General features: G+C 55.1%; 3 protein-coding genes across 3 annotated transcripts in view; 2 read left to right on the top strand and 1 right to left on the bottom strand.

Moving 5' to 3' along the window:
• Positions 1-389: 389 nt before the first annotated feature.
• On the top strand, positions 390-9,241 carry VOLCADRAFT_88948 (uncharacterized protein; the record flags this gene model as incomplete). Its single annotated transcript, XM_002948595.1, has 17 exons — positions 390-506; positions 576-615; positions 705-733; positions 1,089-1,164; positions 2,062-2,174; positions 2,460-2,540; positions 2,682-2,780; positions 3,771-3,895; positions 4,264-4,366; positions 5,015-5,143; positions 5,530-5,659; positions 6,816-6,916; positions 7,252-7,321; positions 7,636-7,799; positions 8,060-8,131; positions 8,764-8,814; positions 9,068-9,241. 17 exons carry the CDS (start codon positions 390-392, stop codon positions 9,239-9,241), a joined length of 1,674 nt encoding a protein of 557 aa, XP_002948641.1.
• Positions 9,242-11,345: 2,104 nt separating this feature from the next.
• VOLCADRAFT_88947 (uncharacterized protein) lies at positions 11,346-11,989 on the bottom strand (the record flags this gene model as incomplete). Its single annotated transcript, XM_002948467.1, has 2 exons — positions 11,346-11,708; positions 11,975-11,989. The coding sequence occupies 2 exons, from the start codon at positions 11,987-11,989 to the stop codon at positions 11,346-11,348; spliced, it is 378 nt and encodes a 125-aa protein (XP_002948513.1).
• Positions 11,990-12,987: 998 nt separating this feature from the next.
• VOLCADRAFT_88946 (uncharacterized protein) overlaps positions 12,988-14,161 on the top strand; it is a gene marked incomplete at both ends in the record, with an annotated part of 3,430 nt that continues 2,256 nt past the window's right edge. The window contains 3 exons of the mRNA XM_002948594.1: positions 12,988-13,047; positions 13,677-13,760; positions 13,887-13,969. Coding sequence (XP_002948640.1) covers positions 12,988-13,047; positions 13,677-13,760; positions 13,887-13,969 — 227 coding nt within the window. The remainder of the gene's footprint in view (positions 13,048-13,676; positions 13,761-13,886; positions 13,970-14,161) is intronic.

The following is a 14,161-nucleotide window of genomic DNA, read 5'->3' as shown; positions in this document are numbered from 1 at the left end:
ATGCGACCCACTAGGGACAAGCGACAAGCTTGGTGTTGGAAGCGACGTATTCGGCAGCTTCTCCTAATTCGTGATCAGGTAAATGGTGGGTAAGTAGGGAACTCGGTTGGCAACCCGCAAGTATAATTGTACGGCAAAGGAATTTGTATGTCACGACTTTGCTGAGCAACGGAGCGTAACTCAACATTTTACTTCGCGTTTTGGATGAGTCCCTATGCGGCAGATACTCTTCGCCTTCATAAGGCCAGCTCCTGCAACTGATCAATTGGTGAAGATATATTGCCACAACCTTCAAAAGTGCTTTTTGTGACTCCTTATCATGTATGTTTGCTTCATATAGCTTGTATTAGGTTTAAGCTCTTGCAGCTAGCTAGCTTCCTTCAAGCACGATGAAGCCCGGCGCGCGTGGAACAGCCAAAAGGAGCTCATACAATACTTTTGTGACCATTATTTGCTTCTCAGTTGGTCTGCTTGGTGGATATCTGATCCTTGGAAGCCCTCGCACGGTAAGTTGCTCGGGCAACTATACTGGGCTGTTGCTTTTCCCCCACGATGATTATGAACCCGCGTTTCAGGCGGATCATATTGAAGCAATTAACGCCGATTCCCGATTGGGTAAGTTACTATCGCCCCGCGTGATGGCGTCTGGTCTCGTATCATTGCATTTACCAAGCGTAAGCCTTAATTCCCACGCTGTTATGCAGGTCATGGTTCCCATGGCTCCGTCAAGAAGGTGGGTATTGTGCTCCAACATGGTTTAGCATTCACCAACTTCGTCGGAGAGGGTTTTGGCGTACAGGCTGTCACCTGCAATTTGCTTCCGCGCCCTACGAAGGGAAGCTGCTTGGCGACTATATTTTCAATCGAGCAGATCACCACCACGGCACGCAGCACCACCCCATATTGCACCCGCAGCCTGCCTCGTGGGCCCAACTGCGTGCGCACCTATTTCTCCTTCCCCCTTCTCCTCTCTCTCCTCTGCTCCTCTCCTTCCTCGGAAGGGGTTTCGGAAGGGGTTTTGGGGTCATTACGACTCTCGTTCCTAGCCAGCGATTTTCTTCCCCTTCGCAACTCCCAACTAACGGCAGGTTTGGGGCACTCGACGGGAGCTGTTGACACCCAAAAAGGCTTCGAGCGGCATCAGCAGCAGCAGCAGCACGATGGGTGAGTGAGTCTATTTTGTTAGCATTTTCTGTCCGTCTGTCATGCATGGCTGGCTAACTGGCTGGCTGGCAACCTTTGTTGATCTGGGTCAAAGTGTGTGGAAGTCCGCAGTAAACCTTATGGTCGGGGGACATGAAGCTGTGATATGTCAGGGTGTGTGGATGTGTCGGAGTTATGGCCGGGATGGGAAACTGTGATGACTGGACGCCTCTTGCACACATTCACCACCTCTTATATACATGTATTGGCTGCGACCGCCATCACAATTGTTCATCACCATCAGTCTACGTTTTAACAGTGTATGCTTTGGTAACTCTTTTGACGTCCACCACAACAACCATGATAACCACAACAACCACAACAATCACAACCCCTTCGTCTTAATACGCTTTGAGGCGCCATGGCACGTGGTGCTACGCTTTGATACGTGATTTATATCCTCGCATACATACATACATACATACTCTCGACCCTTGCGCTGTGTTTCGGCTTCGGCCCCCGGCTCTCGCGGCCCACAGTGTAATCTAAGTCATACATACATACATACATACATACATACATACATACATACATACATACATACATACATACATACATACATACATGCATACGCAACGGTGATCACGATATGCTCCCCCGGTCCTCCGGGAGGATCTGACCTGGACCAAGTAACATCGCCCATGGGCCCCCCGGCTTTTACGAACCCCCCCGTACTTGTGTGCGGAACTCGTAACTTGTAACTAGTAACCATGGACCTCATATCATGGACCTCATATTCGCACGCTCCGTAAGGCAGTGGGGTACGACGAAGCACAGACGATGAACGAAAAGGAAAAATACCATAAGACGGATACAGTGGGATGTCTTGTTTGTGTGTTGCGGTGTATGTGAGAGCAGGTCACGGCTCCATTGGCGGCTCGCTGGGGGATAGTGTCCGTGGGTCCCTCCAAGGGGCCCTGGGACTGAAGGCCCCCGCCAATGGGGCGGCCAACGGAGGGGTGCCCAAGGAGGTGAGGAGGAGGGAGACCAAGGGAAGTGAGGGAGGGGGGATGCATCTCCGAAATTCAAAGAGGAGCAAGGAATACCTGCAGAGGTGAAAGAAAGGAAGGGGAAAAGGGAGGTCAACAGAGTGGGAGGGAAAGAGGGAAGGAGAGGGGGGAGCGGCAGGAAAACATGTGTGTTCTCATTGGACATTACACGGTTGATATGTTGTCACTTTTCCTAAATTGTCCCCCGTTCACCCGTCCCCCTTTCTTGGCATCCCCTTGGCCCTCCTCCCCCCAAATCTCCCTCAGATGGCGGCGGCTCTGAAGCAGCAGCAGTCGGACACTTCGGAACAGCGTGTCATGACAGCGAAGGAGGACGCCGCAAAGGAGGTAAACTGCGTGTCTGTCTGTCTGTCTATTTGTATGTATGTCCATGTGATGTGCATCTAACTCGTTATGCTCCCCCCGCCGTCACCCCTCCTGGCTGCCCCGCGAAACCCTCCCCGTCCCCATCATCTGTTTGGACACCAGATGGCCGCCGCTCTGAAGCAGCAGCAGTCGGATAAGTCGGAGAGCGCCGCGCTCACCTCCAAGGCAACTGAAGGCAAGGATAAGGAAGCGCTTATGAAGGTGAGTGGTGAAGGGGGCAGGTTGAGGGTGTGCGGGTGAGCGGTGAAGGGGACAGGGCGGGGTGGGGTGGGGTGGGGGGATGTATGGTGGCTGCGGGGTTAAGTCCGGGCGTCGCATGCCGTACAGTACGGCGTGTTTGTGGAGAGTTGAAGTTCGCCGATAAATTAGATGAGTCCATGGACCCTAAGAAACAATAAAATATGCTATACGTGTCATACATGTTAAACATCCTGTACATGGAAGAACGGAAGGAAAGGAAAGGAAGGAAAGGAAGGAAAGCTACGCCTCCCCTCGAGACTGCAGCCGCGCAAGCGGAACCCCGAATTGGAAACACACCACTATTCACCGCCACCGCCACCACTACCACTACTCAACGACCCCCCCCACACACACCACCAATAACACCAACACCATCAGGCCCAGCAATCTGAGACATCTGAGAGCAAGGCTGCCGGTGGTGCTGGCAGTGCCCGAGTGGAACAAGCCAAGAGCGCAGTAGCGGGAGGGGGAGGTACGGCTGCTGTAACCGGTGCGACTAGTACGACGACGGGTACGACAGCAAATACCACCGCCGCTGCTGCTCCGACCGCTACTACCACAACCACGACCGCCACGCCAGCGGCAATCACGACGACAGCCGCTGCCAGCCCGACCACAACTTCTACCACCACTGCTGCAGCCGCAACGACAACGACAACTGCAGCTGCAACAACGCCCTCCGCTACAACCGCCACAACCACTTCTGCTACAGTCGCCACCACGACAGCAGCACCAGCGACGACAGCGACGACAACGGTACCGACGACCACGGCCACAACAACGTCAACAACACCAACAGTAGCAGCAACACCAACAGTAGCAGCAACACCAACAGTAGCAGCAGCACCAACAGTAGCAGCAGCACCAACAGTAGCAGCAGCACCAACAGTAGCAGCAGCACCAGCAGCATCTTCTTCTTCACCTCCCCCTCCTCCCGCCGTATCAATCAAGGGTGTGTTCCCGGATGCCAACACCTGGCCCATCACCCCGGTCAAGGAGAAGATGCCCGGCAACACCATCCACACACTCTTCACCAGCAACGGAAGCCCCTACCAGAACATCCAGGCGCGAATCATGTGAGTGGTCGTTGCCGTCATCATCGTCGTTACCATCGTTCTTGTTGTTCTTGTACTTGCTCGTTACCGTTACCGTTACCGCGCGCAATCCACCCTCGGCAAAACGGTTTCCTCTCCCTCGTCTTGCCCGCGTCCGCGGACCCACATTGCTCTCTGCTTGGGGCGCCGGATGCCGCTTCCTTGACATTTTCTGCCCATGTATTCAACCTCCCTCCCTCCCTCTCTCCCTTCCTCCCTTCCTCCCTCTCTCCCTTCCTCCCTTCCTCCCGCTCTCCCTTTCCCCCTTCCTTCCTTTAACCTGCCACCCGTATTTCCCGACATAACGCTTCCCGGGCTGTAACACACCCTTCCACTGCCCGTTGCTCCAGGGTTGGCACCTACCACATGGTCCGCAAGATGCCTGGGGGGGAGCGCCTGGTGGCCCTCACTCGCATCCTGCACCGCACCGCGCCAGACGAGGTCATGGACGAGGTGAGTGGGGGTTGGTTGGGGGAGACGAGAGAAGAGAGGGGGCTTAAGAGGGGTCCTAGCCCTAACGAGGAAGGGGGTTGAGGGGGAAAATATGTTTTGTGTGTGGGAGGTCGAATTAATGGTGTGTTGGGGGAGCAGTGGGAGGCGAAGGGGAACAGTGGGACGTGTGGAAGACTAGGAGGGGGCCTGATGGATGATACTGGTGTTTCCGCTCGTGATGGTTCTGGAGCTGCCGGTTCTGTTGTTCCTATGTCTAGAGCTGCTGTTGGGGGAGCTGACTATGTCTTCACCTTTCCTGCTCCTTCCTCTTCTCCTCCATAACCTTCTCCTACACACACAATCATAGACAGACAGACAGGCATACAGACAGACACACCTTCACTTCCTGTATATGATTTCCACCCTCACCCATCCCCTCCTGGCACATCAGTCTTTCCTTGGCATCACCTTCACGCGCTCGTGGTTCGTCTTCCCCCCCCAACCCCTTCTTTCCCCAACCCACACAACCCCTTCTTCCCCCCCTCCACCCAACCCCTTCTTCCCCCCCTCCCCCCAACCCCTTCTTCCCCCCCTCCCCCCAACCCCTTCTCCCCCCCCACCCAACCCCTTTTTCCCTCCCAACCCACCCAACCCCTTCTTCCCCGGCAGATCCCCACCTTCCTGGCTAAGCCCCTCCAGCCCGAGTGTGACAAGTGGTGCTGGTTCCCGGTGGCGGACCGGGCAAATGCGGTGCAGCAGTGGATCAATGCGGCGGAGAAGGACCCGTCAATGGTCAAGGTAAGGATGGGCCTAGAACGGCTGGCCGGGACGAGAGGGGGGGCTGGGACGGGCAGTCCTTTGTGTATATGCAAAATGTGCAAAATATGCAGAGAATCAAGTGCCAATGGGTAGGAGGGGGCCGGTTGGAACTATAACGTATGCCACTTGTGCGTCTTGTAATATTTTTGTTAACTCGCAGCCCGCCGCCACCGCCCCCACCGCCACACACCATTGCTATCCGGCCCTACCCGGCTTTAAGTTTCTCCTCTTCACGGCTTTTATGCAGTCCACCCCGCCTTTTCTCCTCTGAATCCCTGTTGTTATCGGGTTCCGGATCCTGGTTCAAATCCGAGCCTGCGAATTTTTTCTTTCTTTGTCGCCAATCCCACCGCTTGCACTTCCAGGCTCCCTGGTTGCTGCTCCTAGAGACGGACTACGTGTGGGTTAGGCCGGTACCGGATCCGGGTGATGCGTACGACCGTGCCGTACCTGGCTGGTCGTTTGGATTCGACTACATTGCACCTGCCATCCCCAGTAAGAGGCGGGGGAAGAGTAAGAGGATGCATTGGGGGAGGCGGGGAGGGGGGAGAGAGAGGACAAAGCAAGGAGGTGACGGAAGGGGAAGAGGAGAATGTGGGGGTTATAGAATGAAGAGGAAAGGGGGAGGAGGGGAAAACGGGATGAGAAGGAGGGGCCGGGATGAGGAAAAGGGAGAACGAAAGCCAAACCAGCTATGCGCCATATACGCCTAGCTTCTATTCATTTCTAGTTTAGGTACCCCGGTCAGCTTCGACCGACTTCGTTTAGAATGTTGACCTGAGCCAAAGCTGGCGAACCTTACCCACCAAGTATCCAGCTAACGAGGGTCAGAGATATAGCAGGTAGGCGCGCTGCTACTGCACACCAGTTTGGGTAGCTCAATTAGTTCGACGTCGTTTCCTTCTCTTTTGACGTGTTAAGTGTCTTAAGAGTAATGGTCTTTAGGTCTCTCTTGCGTCCTTACTCCATCTTGGAGCTACCGCCCTAGACTGGCTGTTGGGCCCCCTCATGAGTCCAGGTAGGTATGGGGGCCCCTAGGTGACACCTTGGCGGGTAACGCAACAAAATCCAGAAGGCGATGTAACACACACACACACACGCATGCACACACACACACGCACGCACACGCATAACAGAATGCAACCCCAAGGTAGTTACAACCCGGTGTAGGCCTTTTGCTCTACACAGCAAGCTAGCTCTCCGAGCCCCTTCGGGAACTTACATTAAGCTGCAGGAATTAGTGCCCTCTGCACCCAGCTTATCATTTCGACCGGGGTCCTATCACTTCATAAAACGAAATGTGGTTAGCTCCGCCTCCAGCATTTGGCAACTTGCGTGCGCACAGATAGGCAGTGGTTTCCCTCAGTGTTGATACTGCTGCTGCATTTTTATCAATCTCAGTCTACTTTTGGTATCTGCTTCACACGCCAGTGGTTTGTCCTACCCTCCTCTGACCCCACATGCACATGGGAACTTCCGACAGATGGGAGTGCTCTGTGTGTGTACGTGCGCGGCTGACCCCTTCGGTGTTTTTAGGGGTTTGTTTTTGCCATGACCCCCCCCCCCCCGGCATGTCCCCCTCACCTTTTCCTTTCCCACCCCACCCCCCACCCCCCCCACACACGCGCACACACCCACAATCGAAATGCAGTCATTATCCAGCTGCTGAAGGAGCGCTGTCCGGATTGCGATCCCAAGAATGTGCCCAATTCGGGACCTGCGCCCGTGCTGGCTAGGTTCTCAGATTTCAAGGTGCGGACTTCAGGGCGTGTCTGTTTATTGTTCATTTCGGCAGGCGAGATGCGATGCGGTGCGGGGGGAAAAGGGGAAATGGCGAGAGGAAGTCCGTTGCATAGCGACCTGATGATCCGAGCCCACCCGACCAAATTTGCCTAGGTTTGTTCGTCTCTTTCTTTTCTTCAGCTTCTCCCCTTCCTCATCTGTCCTTCCCGTCCTCCCTCCCTACCATTTTCAGCTCCTCCCTTTCCTTTCTTCCCCTCCCCTTTTCCCCTTCACTCGTTCGTGGTCCGTCTTTCCCCTCTCCCCCTTCCTCCCTCGCACCACCGTGGCGGGCTCACCGCCTCCAGGCTGCCACACCGATTTGGGAGGAGCTCAGTCTGTGGATCGAGACCCACGAGGAGGCTAAGAAGATGCTAGGTGATTGTGTGTGTGTGTCGGTATGTAGAGGGTCGGGGGTAATAAGTGGATAGGGGGCTGAGGTCTTTGTGAGAGATGCCTATGTGGCACGGCGCGGAGGCGCTTCACGACGCGGCGCGGAGCGACACAGGGTTTTTACCCCTAGCCACCCAGTCGTTCTCGGGCGCCACCCCGCCACCCCACCACCCCATCGCTGCCGATGCCCCGTGCTGCCTTGCACGCCCCTATGGCTGTATATATTTTTTGTTGCCATTTATATGTCCTTTGCCTGTCACATATTTACCCCGTGTTCTCTGGGTCCTCCATGTAACCAGGCTGGGTTCGGGAGATGTACGCCTGGGACATTGGTGTCGCCGCCAACAAGCTCAACATCCGCAACCTGGGTCCCCCTGCCTCGCCACTCATTAGTCAGCCACCCCACGACCGCAGCTTGGGGAATGCCTCCATGTACCACTACACATGGGGCACCATTTACAAAGTGAGCAGGGTTGGATGGGGGGGCGTGACAGGACGGGGGACGTTTAAGAAAGGGCTTGAGGGTAGTGGGGGAGCAATGCAGGGATGGCATCTCCTCCTTTACCTCCTCCGTCACCTCGTCCTTCACCTCCTCCTTAGCCACCTCAGCCGCGTGCCAAGGCCCGCATCTGGACCTTTTGTTTCGTCTCTTGTCCCTACATTCGTCGTCTCTCACGTCTACCCGTCTGTCTGTCTGTCTGTCTGTCTGTCTGTCTTCTGCAGAAGCCGGGCGTGGAGAAGGAGATTTGGATGTTTGACAAGCGGACCTACACCGCATATGAGCACCAGCTCAAGGTACGCGTTTGCAAAGCCTCAATGTCCTGGTGGGAGGTCCGTGTGGCTGGCAGGCAGGCAGGCAGGCAGGCAGGTCTACTTCAAGGACTTGCTGACCGGCAGGCTCACAGGCAGCCTGGTTGAAGATTTGAAAGACGTCCTTCGTTGGGCTGAAAGCCTATACCTAGGCTGATACAGTTTTTCGTGTTTCTGTTACATATCGATCCGGGCCTGACGCTGGCCAGGGATGGAGTTTTATGTTGCTGACTATTGCCGTTTAGCTTACAGGAACATACATGTGTGTGTGCCTATGTGTGTGTGTGTGTATTTCTGTGAGGTCGCTACCATCCCACGACATGGTCGCTGGTAGAGTGGCGCCGTTTAGACACGTTTCCCCGCCCTTTGCTCTGTTGCGTTTGGATCATACTACCCAGATTCCATCATGTGCTCCTAATACCATATCGCCATGTGCATTTGCTGGGCCTCGTATGCCCGGTGGTCCACAGCATTCCCACTTTTGGCCCCTTGGATTTGCCATCCGAATTCTCACATCCCTCGGAGGTGGCGTCATCCTCAATGTTCATCCCTGGGCTAGGCCCCGTCTTCTCTCCAGCTAACGTACCTTCGCCCATGCATCACCTCCTTTCCTGCAGTTGCCACCCATCCCGATGCCCCCGAACTGGACCGAAGATCTTACTCTGCAGGTAGGGGCCAGGCTGTTTGTACGGTATTGTACAGTGTCGTACGGGCCGCCACGTGTAGTGCGATGTGTGTTTTGCTGTATGCCCGTGTGTTCTGTCCTTTCCACACCGGCGCAACCCCCCATCTGACGTTTGTGGTTCGTCTTTCCCCCATCTGACGTTTGTGGTTCGTCTTTCCCCCATCTGACGCTCCGAAACCGAACCACCGAAACCTCCCACCGATATCTCATATACACCCGATATCAACAATCCACAGGACGGCCTTAAAGTGACCAAGGAGCTCCACGACACGGTAGTGGACATGCTCTCCCACATGAATCAGGCCATTGCCCAGCTGCCTGATCTGACGGAGAAGGTCAAGAAGCAGAAGGAGGCGGAGGCCGCGGCGGCGGCGGCGGCGGCAGCTGCTGCTGGAACCAAGACAACCTAGCGCATACGACCGGGAAATCCAGGCAAAAGGTGTGAAGGCGGATGAAAGCTTTAACGGCCCCTGCTGCCGGCCCTCTGCCTGCGCATCGGGTTGGTTGTTTTGGACATTGGTGCTTACGTAGCTTGGCACTTACTGGCCGCTTGCTTGCTGGCCATATGGCACCGGCTTAGCCTCTCGTGTTCATGAGGAGGGAGAGCGAAGCGGCAGCGCTTGGAGGTGGGCGCCTGGTGCAGTGGGGCCTAAGGGGGGTATGCAGTTAGGCAGTCCGCGAACCGGGCATCGGCTGGGGAGAATGCTCCCCGCGTCCTAAGAGTTTTGCTCGTAAGAGGGGGATGGGGTTGCAGAGCCGAGCCGGGCAGACAGCTGCGGCACTGAAACGGCCCAGGAAGGTTGTCACACGGGGGCGGTGTGGGTGATGTGGGCGAAACAGAGATGACATTCCAAAATGGAGGAGAGTAGACGCGTGCGCCTCGCCCCCAAGAGAATGCTTGGAGCATTTATATCTTGGAGCAATGCGCCGTGCGCCAGCGGGTGATGCGGGGTGGGGGTGGCAGCTGTGGGCGGTGGGGGCTGTGCATGGAGGGGCTGTGCAAGGTGAGGGACACCCGGCTTTCCGGGTGGCTGCGTTAAGCGGGCGCTAGGTGACGGCCATAATGCTGTGATCACTTTCCAGAAGTAGTTACGCGCAATGTGCAGCGGGCATTTCGCGGTGGGGAGTCAGGTGGGTTGTGGTGTGTGTCCCGTTAATAGTCCCTGCACGTCCAACCGAGTGATCACGTCACCGTTTGATTTTTGCATTATTGATTACAGGTGGTGCCATACCCATACTATCGTACGAATGCGCATATGTGTGACGTGAACATAATGTTTATCCACGGAAATGCAGACGCGCGTGTGTATACGGCGCGCTTTTTTCGATGTTTGGGTTCATGCTCTGTGCACTCACTGCCACGTAGATTACACAGAGACACAGACCCACGTGCGAATAAGCAGGCGCAGTGAAAAGCAGGTGATGAATGGAACCGGTGACTGAAGAGGATAGGATTATTCGAGAGCTGTGCAGCGGTTGGTGCTTGTCTCTGGAATGCACCCGTATCCAGGGCTGTTGGCCCATATCTTTCTCTGGCACGTAGGGCTATGTAGGGATACACAAACGACTTCGATAACAATCCTACTATTGTGGCTTTGGTGTGGTGCTTCTGGGGGACTGCTGTGGACTGTGGACTGTGGGAGTGTTTTTAGTGAGCTGGACGATGTGTTGTGCGGAGAGCATGAGGCAAAGCTTCAGCGTGAGGAGCCGGGACGGGCGGTTTAGTTTCCTCTTGCTGCATTCGTCAGCAGAGAAATCATGCATCATTCCAACAGCATGCGATTTGAAAGTGGATGGAGGGAGTGATGACGAAGAGTTCGATGACAGGTAATATCATCTCCAGCTTATAAGAGTGCCCAAGCCAACAACTGATCTCTCCCGTCATCATAATCGTGTACGGCGGTACAGTTAGCAGTACAGACGGCTAATAGTTTCCCTCGTTTGCGCCGTCATATTCCTGAATACCTCAGGCAATCGAAGGGGGCCTCCTACCTGACACCCCGCAGAACAAAATTAGCAGGTTCTCTTCTGTCCCCTGTTAACGCACAAAACACGCCTTAAAACTCCGAAATCCCAATCCGTGATGATGGTGATGATGATGAGATGAGGCAAGGGCAGCAAGGGGGTTCAACCGCCTACACGTCACGGGTGTCCGAGGTGTGGGGTGCGGGTGCGGGTAGGGCAGAGGAGCAGGGTCAAGAAGACCTGCATCCAGATAGCAGCGTCCATGCGAGCCATTCGGAGTCATACAGTTGAGAGCCCAACTCCAGCTGAGGAGAGCCGGATATCGGCGGAATCTCAACAGCAGCAGCAGCAGCAGCGGGAAGGAAAGGGGGGAAGGGGTGCCAGAGAGGAGGTGTGTTTCATGACCTTAAGGAGGGGCCTGTGTGACGGTCCTCCGTCCCCTTCCCCCTCACCGTCCTCAGAAACTTGAAGGGCGCATGAACAATGTACGAAATAGAGGCTGTGATAGGGTTTGGGTTATAGGAAGTAATGGTGCACTGAGGGCCTTCATCACAATGCGAAGTACGACTGTACGCCAGCAAGTACGGCAGTACAGTATGTTGACCTGAAAGCTGCACTGTAGCTGCCGTGGTTGAGATACGTGACACCGGGCTCCAGCATGAACAGCTGCTGACGAGCTGCTCGTCCAAAGGGAACCGCTGCGGGGTTGTTCAGATAACTGCTACTGATGCTGTTGCTGGCACCGTCACCACGAATGCCTTCACCGCCATCGCGGCCACCTGCACCCATACCGCCGCCAGTTTTACTGCTAATGCTGGCACCGACAAGCTGTCCTTGTAGTTGTAGTTGTTCTTGATGCGGATGGGTTTGTTCGTGGAGCTGCCATGGCCGGGCTGTTCCGGCTACTTGAGCCTGAGTGTGGTGTCAGAGTGTTGGGAGTGTGCATGGTGTCGATATGTATGTGTGTCAGTCAGTTTGTGTGTTCATGTCCTTGTCGGTGTGTGGGTGTGTGGACAAGTGGGTTGGGAGAAAAGGAAAAACCGGCGACACGTCGGAAGACCTTTGTTAAAGTCGTCTCTAGGCACACACATACACACACGCACATACAGACATACGGACACATGGGCAACACAGCCCCTCTCAAATGCAATGCTCCATATTTTCACATTCGCACTCACTGAAACACCTGACATTTTTCCACACACACAAAAAAAGCACATAAGCAGACAGCACGCACATGAATCGGCAACTAACTACCCAACCAGCTCACACACAGAGGCACACACACCGGACAAACACCCAGAGTCCCAGACACGACGGCACGAACCTGAAACCGAATCAAAATGAGACATTGCCAGGACAGATATGTGGCCAGATCCGCTGGATCCAGGGACACGGCCTCCTAGAGCCATCTGCAAAAAGTACGACAGTATGACAACTGTACGGCCTGTCAGCATGCGGCATAGCCACAAGCAGATGGAATGAACCCCCCCCCAGCCCAGGAAGTAAGGGAAGTGACCACTAAACCGGTTTGGAGCTCGAGGGGTGGGGTGGAGTTATTAGGGGCTTATGATCTTACCGTGGATTGCTGGGCTTGTAGTCCAATGTGAGGTTGTGCCCACACCTTATATCTCGGCCCGGGCTTGTGCTGTGGGGTTTGAGCTGTGTACGGCAAGGTACGGCAAAGCCAGTAGTGCCCATGGGAGCCCAGCCAGGATGTAGAAAACAGGGATAAGGGGATGAGGAGGAGGAAGAAAATAGGTAAGAAAAACTGCATAGGCGGGAGGGAGTTGACGAGAGCCAGAAGAAGGAAACGAGGATGACTTAAGGATGTTGAGGTGATGGAGGCGTGTGAGGCTGCAGGAGTGAGGCCCAGATTTGGGTCGCAAAGGTGGTTGGGAGCATGGGCGTGGGGGTGGGGGATGGAAAGCGTGGATGACGGTCCATGAAGCTGGAGGCCTTGAAGGTGCAGCCTAAATACGGAAAAACTGCAGGGCCATGCTTGCCTGCTGTTGGGGGTGGGTGACACTCATCATGCTTGCAGACCAACGACTAAGGCAGAAGATAACCCTCAGCAAGCCCAAGGATATATGCAATCATAGCTTTGTTTACATGTAATCTTGGACAGTGCAGCTCTGGTATTTTGACGAACAATGAAGTGATTTAGGTTCATGATGCAAGCATAGCAAGAATGGCAATGGTCAAGCTGCTAGCTGCATTACAGCCGAACATTGTGGGTGCAAATCAGAAGGTTGGCCTAAGCAACTCTTCATAATGCCAGGTCTTCCATGCTGCGTGCTAGTCCACATACTTCTGTAAACCGACCACCACCACCACCACCACCACCCATCACCCTCAGGATGACACATACATAGAAGCTACTCGTGAGGTTATCAGGCGGCTCACGGGCCCCTGCTGTGCACTGCAATATGCCAGGCAATGACACCCTCTCCAATCATGTTCACATAGCCAGCATGTCTCTCACCCGTGTTAATCTGAAACTTCAAACTCAGTGCCACTTTCCCCTTGCCACCACACGCCAGGGAATCCAAGCTCCTGGCCCTGCTGCTCTACCATGGTCTCACCATGGGCCTTAGTCACTCCATCCTGGGGGAGGAATACTGCAGCATACTGCAGGTGGCAGGTGAACACCATCCAGTGCAGCCCAGGATTAATGAACGGTTTCCCCCTTAGTCCTCCTTCAGTCTGCCCCCGCTTTTCATACACGGACTTTGGACACCAGCAGTTCAATCCCCCACTGTAACACAGCAAAGGCGTAACCCGGGATGCTCAGATTGGCAGTTGCGTCATTACACCCACACACCAAAAGCACCAGGTCGCCTGCCCCTGACAGCCCAGGGCAGTCTCCTCCACCTGCAGGAGCTACAGCCGCCAACACTGCCCTGTGCTCCCCATAGCTTCCTGGACACCAGATCCCCCCTGGACCACTATCAGCTTCACATGGTGCATAGTGGTCAGCAGCAGCCAGTAGGGCCACCCTCATCAGGGTAGCCACAGCCCTATTGCTGCAGATGGTGCAAAGAGTGAGTGCTACACATGCAGGTGTGGTGCACGGGTGGCTGCCCACAGCCCTCCCTGGGCCCACAACCCATGCCTGCTGGTGGTGTGAACCAGCGGCCCGTGCTGACCACAGCCTGGGGCCGGGTACACAGGTGTGCATTTGTCAGCCATCACTGTTATACCACACCCTTCACCACTGCTGCCACCATGCTGGGTGCCACTGCTGCCTCTGTGCTGGCCACCACTGCTGCTGCTGCTGCCACCACTGCACCTGGGCTTTGGGCTTTCGTCAGCATTGCTCTTTCATAGGTCTTGGTCAGCACCATGCTGATGTGACCACTGCT

Source organism: Volvox carteri (assembly GCF_000143455.1).
Source record: "Volvox carteri f. nagariensis unplaced genomic scaffold VOLCAscaffold_10, whole genome shotgun sequence".
NCBI lineage: Eukaryota > Viridiplantae > Chlorophyta > Chlorophyceae > Chlamydomonadales > Volvocaceae > Volvox > Volvox carteri.
This window is presented reverse-complemented; position numbering and strand designations above follow the sequence as displayed.